Raw genomic sequence first — 18,791 nt, forward strand, 5'->3', positions numbered from 1 at the left:
ATTCTACTTGGACAGAATCAAAGTTTTCAGGAAGACAGAGCAATTACTAGTGGCATATGCTGCAGGAACACAAGGAAAGGCTATCTCAAAGCAGACTATTTCAAAGTGGATAGGCCACTGCATTCGTTTCTGCTATTTTCACCTTGGCAAGCCAGTGCCTAAGGGCATTAGGCTACATTCAACCAGAGCTGCAGCCACTTCAGCAGCCTTTCTCAGGGGAGTACCAACCAAAGACATTTTAGAGGCTGCTACTTGGAGTTCAGTGCTCACCTTTACAAAGCACTATCATCTGCCACTCTACTCTAAATCCAGGGCAGGCTTTGCCACTGCAGTTCTGCGGGGCCTCATAGCCGCTCCTAATGCTGTTTAGCTCCAGCCTCCCAACCATATCTTTGGGACTCTACCCAAATGTATTGACTGCAACAGTGAAACACGAAGAACATAGTACAAATGTTCATCGTGCATACAGCTGCAGTCATAACAGATGGGTTATTCTGCCGTCAGGCGGGTCCTCGGTCGGCTGAATTCCAAAGTGTAGGTCCGGCGTCGGTTGTCGTTGCTTCTTCCCTGACGTCAGTGCGGCAGGGGTACAAAAAAGGCAGCCGACGCCATTTTCTTCAGTCTTTCTTGCCGCGCGGTGCCCGAAGCAGAAGCAGTTCGCAAGTGCCAGTCGGCCAGCTCCTGAGATTTACGAAAGTATTTCAGCCGAAGTCTTCTTGAAAGCCAAGTACCCTAGTTGGGGAAACTTTTCTTGCCTCAGACCGATGTCAGACAAAGTTAATAATTGCATTTCATGTGGGAAGCAAAAACCGCATAAGGATTTCCACTCTTTCTGTATACCTTGCTTAGGCCCAGACCACGACGTCTCGGCCTGCCGTTTTTGTGCAAGATTCAACAAACGCACTATTAAGTGTTGGGCGGAGTCCACCCTTCACTTTTTTGGCAAAAAATTTAATTATATTATGTCGTCGGATACTCCGACTCTAGTTTTGTGCAAAAAATGCAAGGACAATGACCGAGATACGAGGTCCGCACCACCTACTGAAACCACGCTAAGGCCGACTACCGGTTCTCCGGTACTCAGCGAAGCGCTGATGCAGCCCCTGAGTACCGATGACTATGCATTACCGGTGTCTTCAGTACCCGTGGTCGCAGGCTCCTCGGCCCCCATTCCTACTACAGATACCGACGTCACTCTTGGCGGGGAAACTCAGAATTTAGACAGGCCTGCCATTTCTCAAGGGGTCTTTAGGCCTTCCTCCTTCTCTATTAAAGCCTTCACTAAATCCAAAACAGCCATGAAAACCAAAAAACAGGTTCCTCAGACCCCCTCTCAAGGCACCATGCCTAAACAACAGATGCTTAAAATGGCTGAGGATTTGATTACTCTTATCAGGGGTTCTCAACCCCCCTCTGACAAAAGGCCCAGATTAGAGGAAGACTACCCTTCCTCAGATCAAGCTTCTATTACCTCAGAACTTTCTGAGGACCAGGATTATGCCTATTCTCCCTTCGAAGATTCTGATGCAGAGGAGTCTGTTCCCTCGGTCTCCCCCCCTGAGGACTTCTCTTTTGGGGAAACCCTGCATACATTGAGGGAATACTTTCACTGGGAAGGCCAAGATTACTTAGATTCCAAGAAAAGGCTCAGGGAATTTCTTCTGCTCCCCCAGCTTAGGCCTCTGGCTATCCCTCCTGTTTTAGATATATTGGATGATGCGTACACAGAAGCCAGCCTTAATCCTGATTCTTTGCCTCCAGCTCCTGTTAAACCAGACCGGTATTACCGGGTTCCTGATTCTCACCAGTTCCTATACAAAAGCCATACTGCTGACCCAGAAACTATTTCACAGGGTCCCAAGGGAATTAAGGCCTCTACTGCTAAAAACCCATTACCTTCAGAGAGAGATTCCAGAGCTTGAGAAAGGTGGGGGAAAAAGGTGTACACCTCGGCCACTTTAACCATGAGGGCATTAAACTGTCAGTTCCATATGTTAAAGTATCAACAGTTTTTGATATCTTAGCTGAAAAGCAAGATGACACAACCAGAACAACCAGATTTAAAAGAGTTGCAGGATTTGTTGCATGGTGGAGAGCAAGTGGGTAAACATACCTTGCAGTGCGGTTTTGATGCTTTAGAGGCCTCATGTAGAGCTGCTGTTACGGGGTCTGTTATACGTAGGCATGCTTGGCTCAAGGAGCAAACCTTACCAGATCATGTCAAAGCTAAATTATTAGATGCACCTCTTCAAAAAGATGTATTGTTTGGTGTTAAAGCTGAGGAGGTGCTAAAGAAAATGGAGGAAAAAGCGAAATCAATGCAAAGAGTGAAAGATTTCCTGCAGGTACAGCCTCCACGTTTCAGCAGAAACTGGCCTTCAAAAAATTGGTCCTTTCCAGCCACGGACAGACCTCAAAGGGGCAGATACAGGAGTCCAAGGGGTAGAGGGCAACCTCAAGGATCTTTCAGAGCCAGACAGTGGCAAGCACCAACCCCAAGAGGTGGAGAAGACAGATCACAGTCTTTTAGAAAACAGACACAATGACTTCCCCCTACACCTGCCAAGCAAAGCTTTAATGGCAGCGCCTTTGGGCGGAAAATTGACATTATTCTCAAAAAATTGGCATATTGTTACAAGAGACAAATAGATTCTGGACATTATAGGCAGAGGCTACAGGTTCCACTTTCACACCCTTCCAAAATTGAGAGGCATGCCAAACCTGCCACAAAATCAAAGGGCAGAGGCACAAAAACAAATTTCAGCTCTCATGGACATGAAAGCAATTCAAGAGGTACCTGCAAAAGAACAAGGTCAAGGGTTTTATTCCAGACTATTCCTGGTACCAAGGAAAGACAAAGATTGGAGACCTATCTTAGACCTATCCATCCTAAACGCATACCTACAGGTGCCAAAATTCAAGATGCTCACATTACAGCAGCTTCTTCCCTTGCTGGGCAAGGAGTCTTGGCTGGTAACATTGGACCTCAAGGAGGCATACCTGCATGTCCCTATCAGACAAGATTGCAGAAGATACCTCAGATTTCTTGCAGGTTCAACCCATTACCGGTTCTCTGCATTGCCCTTTGGCTTATCTACTGCGCCCAGAGTGTTTATGAAATGCGTGGCATCAGTAATCGCCTTCTGCAGACTACAAGGGATACAAATCTACCCATATCTGGACAACTGCCTGATCCAAGCGGACAGCAAGGACATACTACTGCAGCAACTGGCGTTTGTAATAAAACTGTTGAACTTCCTGGGATACACAGTCAACAAAAAGAAATCAAAACTAATACCCTCTCAACAAATAATTTTCCAGGGTGCCAGCTTGGATACAACCACCCAGATGGCCTACCTCATGCCAGACAAGCAAGGGCAACTGTCTCAATACTTCAGAAAAATGGCAACTTACACCAGGCTAACTTCAAGGAAAGTCCTACAGGCTCTGTGATTCATGGCATCTTGCATCCTACTATTCCCATGTGCAAAGCTGCATATGAGGAAACTTCAATGGTACCTAAAAACTTATGGTCTCAACACAGCCACAGCTTGGAAGCAATTATACCACTCATTCCATGCCTTCAAAAGGAATTTATGTGGTGGGCTCAAGCTTGTCAAAGAAACACAGGTCTTCCTTTCTGTGTACCTCAAGCAACTCAAATCATCACAACAGATACCTCAGACTACGCCTGGGGAGCACACATGACAGATCAGTGCATTCAGGGAAAATGGACCCGAAAAGAGAAGCACCTTCACATCAACCAAAATGAAATGCTAGCCGTGCAAAAGGCTATTATGACCTTCAAAGACCTACTGCATCCAGGCCAGCTATTGATGAGGACAGACAACACCACAGTGATGTGGTACATAAACAAACAGGGGGGAACTCATTCATACCCCCTGTGCAGGCAAGCCATGACCCTATGGAACACGGCACTGGAATTGCAAATTCAACTACAGGCACAATTCCTGCCAGGGAAGGAAAACACACTGGCAGACAACCTAAGCAGAAATATGACAGATCCACACGAATGGAAGTTGCATCCTCAAGTTTTCACAAAGATAACTCAGGCATGGGGACAGCCAGACATAGATCTCTTTGCTACCCACAGAAATTGCCAGTTGAAAAATTTTTGTTCAAGGACCTATCATCCACAGGCCTGGAAAGTGGACGCACTTTCCTTCAATTGGGCAACATTGACAGTCTATGCCTTCCCGCCTCTTCCTCTGCTGCCCAAAGTTCTATTAAAAGCCAGAGCAGAGAGGCCAAAAATGATTCTCATTGTTCCAGACTGGCCAAGACAACACTGGTATCTGCTCCTGAAGAGCCTGACACATTCCCCACCATGGATCCTGCCTCTAGTCCCTCTTCTGTTGTCCCAGCACAACTACACAACTCTTCACAGCAATCTCAAAACCCTAAATCTAGCTGCATGGAGAATTCCTTGATTTCCCAACAGTTTCTCCTCTCCAAGGAGGTACAGGATGTCATCTTGGAGGCCAGAAGACCTTCTACTAGAAAGGCCTACTCCGCCAAATAGAAACAATTTTGTGCCTGGAATCAAGAAAAGGGACAGAATCCTTGGGTAATAAACATACCTCAAATTTTACAGTACCTAGCCGAGATGTTAAACAATGGACTTTCCTTCTCCTCCATCAAGATCCACGCTTCAGCCATTTCTGCACAGTACAACACGGATCCTCCTTTATTCTCTCATCCTCTCTTAAGGCAGTTCCTCAGAGTGGCAAAGAATATAAAACCCCCAAGGAAACCACCAGTCCCTGCTTGGGACCTCAACTTCGTATTGGAAATGCTGACCCTTCCTCCCTTCGAGCCAGCTTCTTCATCAGAGTTACAGTACTTGTCATGGAAAACAGCCTTTCTTCTGACTATCACCTCAGCTCGCAGAGTTTCGGAGCTACAGGCCCTCATGGCTGTGCAACCATTCATCATTTTCCATCAGGACAGAGTTTCCTTACGAACCAACCCTACCTTTATGCCAAAGGTAGTATCCAGTGTAGCTTTGAATCAGACTATCCACTTACCTACCTTTTATCCTAATCCTCAAAACAAAGGGGAAAGACTACTACATTCCTTGGACATTCACAGACAACTTCGTTACTACTTGGACAAGACAAAGCCATTCAGGAAATATGAGCAACTCTTTGTGTCCTATGCTGCAGGTGCTCAAGGAAAGGCTATTTCCAAAACAGACAATTTCAAAATGGATAGCCCACTGCATACGCTTTTGTTACTCATTTCATGGAAAAACTGTGCCTGCATGCATCAGATCCCACTCCACCAGAGCCACAGCTACCTCTGCAGCCTTCCTCAGGGGGGTCCCTACCAAGGACATTTTGGAAGCAGCCACCTGGAGTTCAGTGCACACTTTCTCCAAACACTATCACCTCCCACTATACTCAAAATCTAGAGCGGGCTTTGCCACAGCAGTCCTGCAGGGCATCCTAGCCCATCCTAGTTCCACTTAGTGCCTACCACCCTTACTTAGCTTTGGGATTCTACCCATCTGTTATGACTGCAGCTGTATGCACGATGAACATAGTACAGGTTTGTACCTACCATAAATGTAGATGTTCGAGTGCTCATACAGCTGCAGTCCAGGTTGCCCTCCCTCCATCCCCTCTTAGGACAGGCCTTATGACAAACACTTTTCATACAACCTTTTTGGGGTATTCATTTACGGTGTATTTGCTTGCAACTACTGTTTTTGATTTATCAATATTGCATCTTTGCATAACATTATGTTTGCCTTTCTTCTGGGGGCACCTGACATCTGGGGCAAGAAAAACTGAAGAAAATGGCGTCGGCTGCCTCTTTTGTACCCCTGCCGCACTGACGTCAGGGAAGAAGCGATGACAACCGACGCCGAACCTAGACTTTGGAATTCGGCCGACCGAGGACCCGCCTGACTGCAGGATAACCCATCTGTTATTACTGCAGCTATATGAGCACTCGAACATCTACATTTATGGTAGGTACAAAACTGTACTTTGTGTACACCTACCATAAATGTAGATGTTCGAGTGTATTCACTGTTGCAGTCCAGGTACCCACCTGCCATCCCCCTTTTTTCTACTGGAACTTATCTTTCCTTCTCTGATTTATACAACCTATGTGGTGTATTTGCTTGTAGATGAAGGTAACGTTTATATTGGTGCATGTATTTTTATATATATAAATTTTGGCTACCCTTTTAGGGGGCACCTGACATCTGAGGCAAGAAAAACTGAAGAAATTGGTGGCTGCTTCTTTTATACCTCTGACGACCTGACGTCAGGGAAGGGGCGACAGCAGCCGACGCAGGACCCAAGACTTTGGGATTCAGGCCGACTGAGGGCAACCTGCCAGCAGGATTTCCCAAATGTAATGACTTCAACAGTGAATACACTTGAACATCTACATTTATGGTAAGTGTACACAACTGTACTGCTCTTCAGTCTTAGTGGAGAAAACTTTATGGCTCAAAAGAGGGAAGTTCAGAAGTTTCTTCTGTGGAATAAGATGATGTATTTTCAGAACTACCAGGGAGAACAACTCATATTAAGCACTGTATTAGAGAGTCCCAGTGACAATGTAAACTTAAGGACCTTCCATGTACCAGAAAAAAAAAAAAAAGACTGTTAAAGTTGATATGTGAACCATCATCATTTATTGGGGGTGGGGGGGTGCTTCTGTTAGGGGAGAATCTGAATGATAACCTTGTTGTAGCTTGTAACCTTTTGGTGCTATCTAGATTTAAGCATTTGTTACACTTGTGGTTTATATTACATTAAGCTGAGCACAAATATTTTGTTTAGTTAACTTTAAGGATAAGTAAGTGAACAAATAGACTTTTTCCTGTAAGTTTCCTTGTACGACAAATATATATACCTTTTTAATAATTTTTTAAACATTTTTTAATATATATAGCATACAATTGCTTTTTTAACTGTGTTTTTTATTGTAAACCTTTGAGCATGTATGAATTTTCTAAATACATGAATTTTATTCCTGTATTAATTTAGTAATATTACTGAATGTACAAGTATACAAATAGGTTTCAGTAAAAAGCTTTTATGTATTTGTTTTGTATTTACAGTAAATCTTTTAGGTAGAGGGTGTATTTACTAATGAATATAAAAGGGGCTATGTGTGTTACCATTTTAAATGCATTAATTAAACATTAATTGATTAACTATAGGGGGAAGGGATATAAAAAGGTTTGGTACAGAATAGATAAAATTTGTTACATCTGATGAAGTCCGGTGGATGAAAATGCCGTGTGATGTGTGCGTTTATGTACTGAATAAACCTAGCTGTCGTTTCCATTATCAGAATTTAGACTTATTTATTTCACCTCTATTTGTGCCTGTTTTCGTTTTCAAAGTTGTTTCTTGGTTTTCCTGGGCACTGTACCTCAATTTTTTTTTGAATGATAACCTGTCTTGTACCACAGGGACTATGGGACTCAACTGTTTCACTGCAGTTAGGATGGGGGTGAGACTTTTAAACCAAATGTTGGAGTGATACTGTGGTGTTTCCCAAAACTTGTGGTAGTGTGTTGTGGTACACAGGAAAACAGTGTTGTGTCAGGAGGCTGTATTGTGTCAGACTATTTTTTCAGCTTTGTTCTCATTAGTGCAGTTTGGAGAGACTGTGAGGCTATGTGAATAATCTTATGCCCCTGTTTCAGGTTGTTGCTGCAAATGGGGCAATTGTCTGAATATTCTGTTCAATTGCAAGTTTGTTTTGTGCTACCATTTTGTCACTGCTTATTTTCTTTAAAAAAGTTAAGCCTGTTTTACATTCTGACAGTACAAAATTGCCTTTTTTGGAAGAACCAGTGTGCGTGTTGACCAAATTATCATTGTACTTACTACCTTCCCAGCACCTGCTATGTTTGGAGATTCTGTTCTTGCACTAGTTACTGCCACGTTCCTCTTACACTGGGAAAGGATGTGGTTATCTGTTATTGTTAGTCATTTTCTGCCCTACAGATTGTGCTCGTGTCAGGGTGAGGGATGAGCTGCTAGGTGCAAGGTGCAGGTCAAATATCTTTGAGCAGAATGTGATAATGTGTTGTGTAGTGGCAGGTCTGCACTCAACCCTGGAATACAGGAACAAAAGAGAAATAAAAAGCCAAACTTGAGAACTACAGAAAAGGGAACCCAACAGTCAGTCTGCTTTAGAGGACTCATGTCAGGTGATACTCTGAGCACATATTTGTTAGTTTTCTTTTTGACATCATTAGCAACAATAAAGAAGGTGGACTTCATTCTGTGTCCTCTGTCCCAGGAGTGAAGCCTTAACATAAAGTTATGTCAGGCTTTCCACATTACCTCTTTGTTTCCATAAATTCAGTGAATTTATGGGACACTTTGTGATATTGTAAGTTTATTTATCCCTAGGTGATACAGTTTGATGCACAGGACTGAAAATTATTGCATACCTCCAAAACATGCATAGGGTAGTGAATATATTGGCTTACTAGATTGTTTTAGAAACTTGCAGATAGTATCTTTTTAGTCACACATGTTGCAAATACTTTAATATACATATCTTTTTCTCGTATGACTGTTCTTTCACTGTTAATATGTATAAGTAACACGTATGTGTATATATGTATTTATTTATTTACTCAGGGCCAAGCTGAAGATCAGAGTGAAAAAATGTGCAGCAGGGGTAACCAAGAAGCTGAGGCTCTGGTCCTACCCAAGACAGTCCATTACTTGTATATTCAGGTCAGTATAGTTTTCTGCCTTTTGACTTTAGAAAGCTGATTCATTGTCCATTTGTACAGTCTTTTTTGACGGGTAAGTCAGACTGACTACTTTTGTTTAAAGATAAGAAGAGTAAGAAGGTCTGAGGCTGTGCAGTGAGAAAGCTTGCCATATTGGAGTAGTCCTATTTCTGAGTTTACGTTGCCATTTTATAAACACGACATACTGTAGACTTTATACCATGTTGTTGACCTTCATTGATGGTGCTCACAGTTTGAATCCCATCGGCGTCTTTTTGAACATTGTTTGACCCTGTTGTGTATGTCTCCCTTTGCCGAGTTCATGGGTTGCCACTAATCTCAACCTGTTTGAGAAGTAAATCAGATGGGCAAGGTAATGTGCATAATTAATACTGTTAGTTCAGAGGCTTCCTATCCATAATGGGTTGCAAAGCATATTGTGCCAAATTTACTATGTTTATTTATCCTTTTTTGCCTCCAGTTGCCCTTTGTACTTTATGATCTCTCTAACCCTTCTACCAAGTTTACCATATGTTTTTGTGCAGTGTGCCTGACCTGCCACCCAGGCAACACAGCCACTGTGCTATTATCTCCAGAGCAGCCATGTTTGTCCAGGGTATGTTTTAGAACAGATTTGATGGGATACACCAGCACCACCTGAAGTGCTCTTTATCTGAAGTGTTACTACAGAGTTGGTATCCCACAGCCCTTCTGACAAATCTTTTTCTGGACAGAGAGGAGGGTATTGAGAAGAAAGAGAAAGCTAAGATGGACAGATTGTAATTACAGGAGTAGCAGTGCAGCAGCAGCAAGTCTTTACTAGACCCTTATTTAGAATTTCCCAGCAAGTACACACACTGAAATACACAACTCTCCGTTACCTTGTATGAGGTCCCAGTGATGTCCTTGTTTGCTAGTTAATTTTTGCTTATTAGCATCAGCTAGTTTATAGTTATCAGTAGTTCTGACAGTTTTGAGATGGCTAAATGCACTTTTTCTACCCCAGATTGGAAAATGATTTTTTTTTCTTTTTCACTTTCAATTGTTGATGGTCAGGACTGATTTGCATATTTTTTTATTTTTGTGACAATATGTTTCTAATTATTTTACTTTCATTTTGGTAAATAATTCTGTCACATTTAAGCTTTTATATTTGTGGCCAATAACATTCCTCAAAGATTTCCTGCACACACGCGCGTGTGTGTGTGTTCCTGTGGCACACATACTTTTAAAGGTTAAAGCTTCAAGATTCGCAGTAGAACAAGATAACCTCTGAAAAGGCTACAAGATGATCACAAAAACAAGTATGAAAACTTTGAAAGCTTATCTTTTTTGAAGGAAATAAACTGTTTTAAGAAGAGTTTGAGGTAACTTTAGGAGGGAAAAAAGTAATTGAAAAGAGAAAATTTGTGTCTTCAGGGGGTGGATAGTGTTAATACCTTCAGTGCAGCCATAATAGAAACAAAGCGTGTAAGAAAAAATACAATCCACTGAGTTGGGCAAACCACCAGAATTGTACTTCATCAGTTTAAAAGTGATCTGTGGTACCAGAATGTTCAAGCCTTCATCATTCCCCAGTAAACAGACAACTGCAATGGCTACATCCCACAAATTTTCTTAAACTGCCACAGGAATACACAAGTGTTTATGACCAGATTTCACCCAGTATTACCCCATCACCATCTCTGCTTTCAACTTTCTTAGTTGAGGGGATCCCTTATGGGTAAAAAGCAAGTGTGTCCCTCCCTAAAAAATTAAAAATACAGTAGGACTGTGTTGGACTTTTTTTTTTCATGAAGCTGAATGTAGTTGACTTTTCCTCATTTTCTTCAGACCTGTCATGAATTATATTTTCTTTTCAAAAATCTTTAAATCTGATTTAAATGCTTTGGTTACGAGAGAAAAAAAGGATTTCCTCCTAAAAGATTAGAGTGATTAAATAAACGTGATTGCAGCCATAGCCTTCAGTTCCTCCTGTTTCTCAGTTAAAGAAGATAACTATGAACACCTTCAGTAAAGCAAGGTACACAACCTTCTTCTCAAGAAGGCAGTATAAGTTGTACTGAGGCCTATCACATGTCAGACCAAACCCGTGCAGAAAGCAACAGGAAAATAAAACTGTGTGCTCCTATGCAGCTTTTCTTTCAGACATAGACTGCAGGTTATTTGACAAGGATACTAAAAAGATGTATTCCTACAAGCCATCTTCTCCCTCAATAAATAACTGTCAGGCTTATGTTCTGCAGCCTGTAAGTGTTCTTCTGTGTTCCACATGATAATACTAAAGGCACATTGTTTACGTAAACAGTAACTCACTTGACCAAATATAAATATGACGGGGGTGTATTTCTGAAGGTAACTGCAAAAGTTTTGTGGTAGGATGCTGTTCTTGAAGGACTATGGTATTCGCTGAGGATGTTTGTAGGTTCATAGGAGGATGCTAGGCTAGCAGCCTTATAGCCTTTCCTAGCCTAGCCATGTTAATCCCAAGTATCCCTATTTGCTCTTTTTGGGTAGTTCGCAGAATTAATTTATGCACAAAGCGAGTCTGTGATCAACACTATTCCTGTCTATGAGGGACATGGGTGCCACCCTAGGGACAAATTTGCGGTCTCCCATCCAGTTATCTCAGTTGTGTTTGAATAGGGTCAGTGAGGAGCTCTGTTTTATGTGACTAGGATGTGTATTCCAGAGAAGCGGCAGTCTCTGGGAGACGTATCTGTCTCTCTAGCATGTTCTGTTAAATGTCACAAGTTAGGTTGAAATCCCTAGAGGGAGTGACTCTTGTGCCATTTGACTTGTGGATGTGCAGCATTTCTATTAGGGCAGGGTTGGTGATTGCCCTATAGGCCAAGCCACAAGTCACCTCTCAGCAGCCTATAAGATGCAGAGTAAAGTGACAGGGCTTTCAGCCTCTCTATGTAAGTCATGGTTTAGAGTCCCTGTATTTTCTTAGTGAGAAACCTCTAAGGTCTCTCCAGCTGCTGCATGTGTCTGGTGAGGTACATGCAAAAGGGTGCATTATACTCTGTTAGTTGTCTGATGATGGTCAAGTACAGAATCCCTTGACCTAGTTGCTATGCCCTTTTTTATGAGGTGTGCTACGAAGAAGGCTTTTCTTACCACTGTGGAAACTTGGAGGTCAAAGTTCAGATTGCTATCAACCTGTGTTCCCAAATCTCGCACCACTGGGTTGGAACTTAGGGAGGTGCTTCACAGTATTATAATTTGTAGGGAATTCCGTTCTGTCAAACGGAGTAATAATAATGCATTTTTTTGCAATTAGTATTAAACCATGGCTTTGGTACCAATCATTTCTTTGTGTTAGCCCTTCTTGTAATATGTTGACGTCATTGGAGGACTCAGTTATTGCTCCCAGTTGAAATCATAAATGAACTTGGTGAGCCAAAGGCCATCTACTTTGGCCTGGATTACTGAGAAGTACATGTCAAACAGTAAGGGGGCCCAGCACAGTCCCTTGTATTACTTCATTGGTCACGAGTCTACTGTTGATGTAAACACAACTGTTGGTATTGCTGCTCTAAACTGTTATATTTAATTTGACAGGCTAGACGAGGAAAACTGTAAGCCTAGAAGAATTTACCCAGCCAACAGAGAAAAACGAGCTTTAAATATTGTAATGAATGTGGAGCAGAAACAGAAGACAAGCAGTAGAAAGAATCATTTTAGACCTGTTAAGGCAATTTACCTCAAGATATCCATGTAGTCAGGAGAACGTCCATCCATAATCCCCCCCCTTTTCCTATGTTTGCGCAGGGTTCAGGGTTTTACATTAACCGTGATTATCTAGAACTAATGTTCACCTGTTTAGAAAGTGTCAAAACCTACATCAAAAGTAGAAGACCCATTCTTCTCATCTGCACTCGAAAAGCCATAAATTAATTTTTACAGGTGAGATTTCAGAATTGCGATACCTGTTGATTTTTTTTTAATCAGTCCCCATGAACTTGTCTTGTTCATTGTTGTATCTTTCACTGTGAATATTATTTAAATCTTCTGGTGTAATCTATTGTAATGTTTTATTACTGTTATATAATTATTTTTTTCTTTGTATAATACTAACTTCCTTGAAGTAAAGTAGCAAAACCGTTAAGTAATGTTTACCTCACTTTATCTGAGATCTAAACTTTTTACAGGATATTTACCTTTAAGCCATATATGCTATGATCAAGTCACTTGAGATTCTTCTGTAAGAAAAAAAATAGGCATTGTATTTCCATAGCTTATCCTTGCATCATTTCCTCTAACTGCTTATTCTGTCATTGAGCCATCTTTCTATTTCCTTTAGTCTGGATATGTGTTTTAACTACCTACCACAGACAGTAGATGGTTTGCTTTCCTAAAGTTTGTGAACATGGCATATACATTAGAGGTCTTCACCTCACTCTACACACTTCTAATGTGAGTGGAGAAATCCAGTTTATTATTTACTTTAGGCCAACTTCAGCAAAGTAGAGGGATTAAACCCCAACTATGCTCCACACAACCTGGTTTCTTTTAGTGGCCCAGGCAGTGCAGAAATTAGCAAGCAGAGAGAGCGATGAATGACAAAGCAGTGCCTGCTAATCCCTGTCAGTCCCAAGGTTCCAGGTGCACATCCCAGCTACAAATAAAGCAGTGCCCATTAGCGTCTATCAGACCTACAGTTTGAGGGTGCACTTCCCATATATATATATATATATATATATATATGAATGACAAAGCAGTGCACATTAGCCCTTCATAGACCCACAGTTTCAGGTGCACTTCCCAGATCCAAATGACAAAGCAGTGCCCGTGAGCTCCTCTCAGACCCACAGTTGCAGGTGCAGTTCCCAGATACGAATGACAAAGCAGTGGCCATTAGCCCCTCTCAAACCTACAGTTCCAGAGTGCACTTTCCAGATATGAATGACAAAGCTGTGCCCATTAGCACCTCTCAGACCCACTGTTCCAGGGTGCTCTTCCCATGGAGACCTGATACCCCACAGAAGCACTTGCTTTAAGGTGGGCAGGGCCTTTTGAGGGGTTATCCTCAGTAAGGCTCCACTGTGTGTTAACCTCTGCAGCATGTTACCAGACGTACGCAATGGCTTTAGGGCTTAAGCACAAAATTCTGTCCTTAAGTTGATGAGATGATGGCATCACTGTTAACACTAGAATTAATGAGTGGATTGCAGAGTTGTCACCTCATGGGGAAAGGAACAGGCAAATTGGACTAGTGGAGGAAGGAATTTCAGTGGTTACCAGGACAGGAGCAATCAGTACCAGCAAAAATGTATTATTTACCATAATCCTCACCCACACACATCACTCTTTAACCCATTGATCCATTTATATCCCTCCACTTCCAAATGTGGGAAGGGGAAGCAAAGATTAAGGATCACAGCTGTCATTCTGCAGAAAGATGTTTCCTTGCTGTGTAGCCCTAATGCCAGCTTATGCTGTTTCAGTTTTTCATTGTGCTGTAGAAGCCAAGACCCATATGTGGCAGAAATTTATCTTTTTAGTTAGACTCTTTCCTCATAGTAAGACTTCAGGGCAGTAGCATGTACTATGAAAAGTTTTCCTTGGATATTTTATTTGCCCAAATAAGATCTCCATATTTTATCTGTAATGCATAGAGTGGAGTTCCAAGGTAACTAACCTTTTCTTATACTGGACATATTTCAAAGGATGTATCCTTCTGGTATAGTATTTCTGAACCTTTCCAACTTATCTGTATCACTAGCCGAAAACATAAGAACACAGATGTTCTTTGTGTTTCACTGTTGCAGTCATTACATTTGGGTAATCTGCTGGCAGGTTACCCTCAGTCAGCCTGAATTCCAAAGTCTTGGGTCCTGCGTCGGGTGCTGTCTCCTCTTCCAAGACATCAGGTCGTCAGGGGTATAAAACATGCAGCCGACGCCATTTTCTGTAATCTTACTTGCCACGCGGTGCCCGAAGCAGAAGCATTTCGCAATGCCGGTCAGCCGACTACTGAAATGTTCGAGTTTGAGTTTCAGAACCAAAGTCTTCACTAAAGCTAAGTACCCCATTGGGGAAACTTTTTTCTTGCTTTTTACCGATGTCAGAAAAAGTTAATTGTATTACTTGTGGGAAGCAAATACCTCATAAGGATTTCCATTTATACTGTATTCCTTGCCTAGGCCCTGATCACAACGTACCTGGCTGTCGGTTTTGTGCTAGATTTAACCAACGCACTATTAAGCGTCTGTATATTTTTGCATCAAAGTATTTTGGAAACAGATTTAACTACCCAGAAATGTCATCTGATAGCAATCCAACTACTGGAGTACACAAAAAATGCAAAGAAAATGACAGAGAAAGGCAGTCGAGATCCAAAACCGACGAAGCTTCTCCTAAGCCAGTCGCCGTTTCGCCAGTACTCAGTGAGGTGCATTCGCAGCCCCTGATACCCACTACCTTTGAGTTGCAGGCCTCTGCTGACACCCATGTGGAGTCCGGCATGCTGCAAGATACTCAAGGTATTGGACCGACGGATGTATCTCGGATGGGTCCAGAGCCGCTGAGCAGGCACCGGCTTCTGAGGGTGTATTCAGACCTCAACATTTTTATATATCAAACCGGCGACAGCTGCCAGACCAAAGACAAAAGCAACTTGTAAAACTAAAAAAAAAATGACGCATGAGCCACATGCACAGGCCTCTATGCCTAAAAACAGATGATCAAAATGGCTGAAGACCTTATTACCTTGATCAGGGGTACCCATCCCTCTCCAGTTAAGAGGCATAGGCAAGACACTGACTATGAATCTTCAGATCAGGTTTCTATTTCTTCTGATTCCTCTTCTGATCAGCAATTATCTATACCTTCCTATGAGGATTCTGATACTGAGGAGTCTGTTCCATCTGCATCTCCTCCTGAGGATTATTCATTTGGAGAAACCTTGCATACTTTGAGGGAGCATTTTCACTGGGAGAGTCAAGACTTCTCAGAATCAAAAAAGAGGCTCAGGGATTTCCCTCTTCTCTCTCAACACAGGCCTTTAGCCATTCCACCTGTTTTAGACATTGTGGATGATGTGTTTTCGGAGTCAAGCTTGACCCCTGACTCCGTACCTCTGGCTCCCAGTAAGCCTGACAGATACTACAGGGTCCCTGACTCACATACATTTTTATTTTGAAACCCTGCTGCTGACCCTGAAACTATTTCACAGGGTCCAAAGGGAGTTAAGGCCTCAACAGCAAAAAATCCTACCGCCTCTGACAGAGATTCAAGGGCACTGGACAGATGGGGAAAAAAGGTTTATACATCTGCAACCTTGGCAATCAGGGCCTTAAACTGTCAATTTCATATGCTTAAGTACCAACAACATGTTATGGGATTGCTGAAACAGAAAATGATGTTGATTTCAGAATGTGCAGAAAATAAAGAATTGCAGGAGTTATTGCATGCAGCTGAACAAGTTGGAAAGCATACTTTGCAATGTGGTTTTGATTCCTTAGAGGCCTCCTGCAGGGCTGCTGTTACTGGATCTGTGATTAGGAGGCATGCCTGGTTAAAGAAACAAAATTTGCCTGATCAAAATTGCTAGATGCACTTTTACAGCATGATTCTCTCTTTGGTATTAAGGCAGAAGAGGTTTTTAAGAAAATGGAAGACAAAGCTAAGTCTATGCAAACTGTTAAAGAATTGTTGCAAGTGCAGCCACCAAGATTCAGTAGACACTGGCCTATAAAAAAATGGTCCTTTCCTGTGTTAGAGCCCAAAGGGGCAAATCCAGACGCCCTAAGGGTTCCAGATACCAGAAGCAAGATTCGTACAGGTCAAAGCAATGGGGCGCTTCCACCTCCAAATCTGGAGGAGATAAAGCGCAAACCTACAGAAAGCAATCCCAATGACTTCCCTCTGCCTGCACCAAGCACTTATCTTTTGGTAGCACCCATAGAGGGAAGATTAGCACTTTTTGCTCAAAATTGGCAGTTAATCCATGACAAGTGGGTACTAAACATCGTATCACAGGGATACAGATTCCATTTCCACACTCTGCCAATGGCAAATGGTTGGACAAATCTGCCAAAAAATCAATGGGCAGAGGCACAGAAACAGGTTACGTCCCTCATGGATATGGGGGCCATTCAGACAGTACCAGAACAGGAAAAAGGACAAGGTTTTTACTCCACTGTTCTTGGTACCTAGAAAGGACAAGGCCTGGCGGCCAGTACTGGATTTATCGGTTTTGAACACATACCTGGACATTCCAAAATTCAAAATGCTGACTTTGCAGCAGCTTCTGCCCATGCTGGGCAAGAATGCCTGGCTGTTGACATTAGACCTAAAAGAGGCATACCTGCATGTCCCAATAAGACAATCGTGCAGAAGGTACATCAGATTCAAGGCTAGCTTAATGCATTACCAATTCTCTGCACTGCCCTTTGGCTTATCTACTGCACCCAGGATCTTTACAAAGTGCCTGGCACCAGTAATTGCATTTTGCATTCAAAGAAGTATACAGATATACCCTTACTTGGATGACTGTCTCATTCAAGCAGAGAACAAGGACACTCTTCTTCGACACCTGGCATTTGTGAAAAGGCTTCTAACATGCCTAGGGTACATAATAAACGAAAAGAAATCGCAACTCTTACCCTCTCAAAAGATAACATTCCTGGGTGTACAACTGCCCAGATGGCTTACCTCACGCCAGACAAGTAAAGGCAACTGACTACTTAGTTCAGTCTGATGGCAACAAAAACCCAGTCTTCTGCAAGACAAATTCTGCAGGCTTTGGGATTCATGGCATCCTGCATCCTACTGATTTCATATGCAAGACTGCATATGAGGAAACTTCAATGGTACCTAAAGAGTTTATGGAGTCAACATTCTCACAGTCTGGAAACAATGATTCCTCTCATTCTCTGCCTGCAACAGGAATTTCTGTGGTGGGCAAGGGCATGTCACCAAAACATGGGACAGCCATTCACTCTACCCCCTGCCAGCCAAACCTTAACAACAGATGCATCAGATTATGCCTGGGGGGCCCACATGGCAGGAAGATGCATTCAGGGCATATGGACACCAAAATAAATGCATCTACATATCAACCAGAAAGAGATGCTAGCTCTTCAAAATGCCCTAACAGCCTTCAAGGACTTACTTCATCCAGGACAACTACTGATAAAAGACGGACAACACCACAGTCGTGGTATATAAACAAGCAAGAGGCACACACTCCTATCCCCTTTGCAGATTAGCCATGGCACTGTGGGACACAGCTTTGACCTACCAAATACATCTTCAAGCTCAAGTCCTGCCAGGAAAACAAAGCACTCTGGCAGACGATTTAAGCAGAAACCTTATGGATCCTCACGAGTGGAAACTAAACCCACAAATCTTCAGCATTATAGAGAAATGGGGGAGCCCAGACATAGATCCATTTGCCTCTCCTCAAAATTATGAATTGAAAAGATTCTGCACAAGGACTCATCACAGACAAGCATGGAAAGTGGATGCCCTGTCCTTCAGTTGGAAAAACCTATCAAGACAAGCATGGAAAGTGGATGCCCTGTCCTTCAGTTGGAAAAACCTATCAGTTTACGCCTTTCTTCCTCTGCCTCTTCTCCCCAAGCTCCTCCTAAAAGTCAGACAAGAGAAACCAAAGATGATACTAATTGCCCCGGACTGGCCCCGCCAATACTGGTACCCAATCCTAAGGAACTTGTCTCAATACCCAGCTTGGACCTTGCCTCAAAGACCACAACTACTGTCCCAGCAAAACAATCAGATCCTGCACAATCAACTACAGACTCTGAACCTGGCAGCATGGCTGATCATTTAGTCATACAAACAGCACCTCTCAGTAAGGCTGTGATGGATGTCATTTTGGAAGCCAGAAGGCCTAGTACTAGAAAATCTTATGCTGACAAATGGAAGAGATTCTGTGCTTGGAATCGAGCACAAGGGACTGATACAGCAGAACCAAATATTCCTCAAATATTGCAATACTTCACTGAGATGCTTGACAAAGGCCTATCTTTCTCATCAATTAAAATCCGTGCCTCTGCCATTTCGGCTCATTACA

At 42.5% G+C, this 18,791-nt stretch overlaps 1 protein-coding gene across 3 annotated transcripts in view; it reads left to right on the top strand.

The window, feature by feature from the left end:
* The window catches only part of EIF2AK4 (eukaryotic translation initiation factor 2 alpha kinase 4), a 3,701,979-nt gene that overhangs the window by 1,137,842 nt on the left and 2,545,346 nt on the right, over window positions 1-18,791 (top strand). For all 3 annotated transcript variants that reach the window (XM_044073832.1, XM_044073831.1, XM_044073833.1), the window contains one exon: window positions 8,646-8,744. In XM_044073832.1, coding sequence (XP_043929767.1) covers window positions 8,646-8,744 — 99 coding nt within the window. The remainder of the gene's footprint in view (window positions 1-8,645; window positions 8,745-18,791) is intronic.

This window comes from Protopterus annectens, chromosome 6.part0 (assembly GCF_019279795.1).
Source record: "Protopterus annectens isolate FY-2018-M chromosome 6.part0, PAN1.0, whole genome shotgun sequence".
NCBI classification, from domain to species: domain Eukaryota; kingdom Metazoa; phylum Chordata; order Ceratodontiformes; family Protopteridae; genus Protopterus; species Protopterus annectens.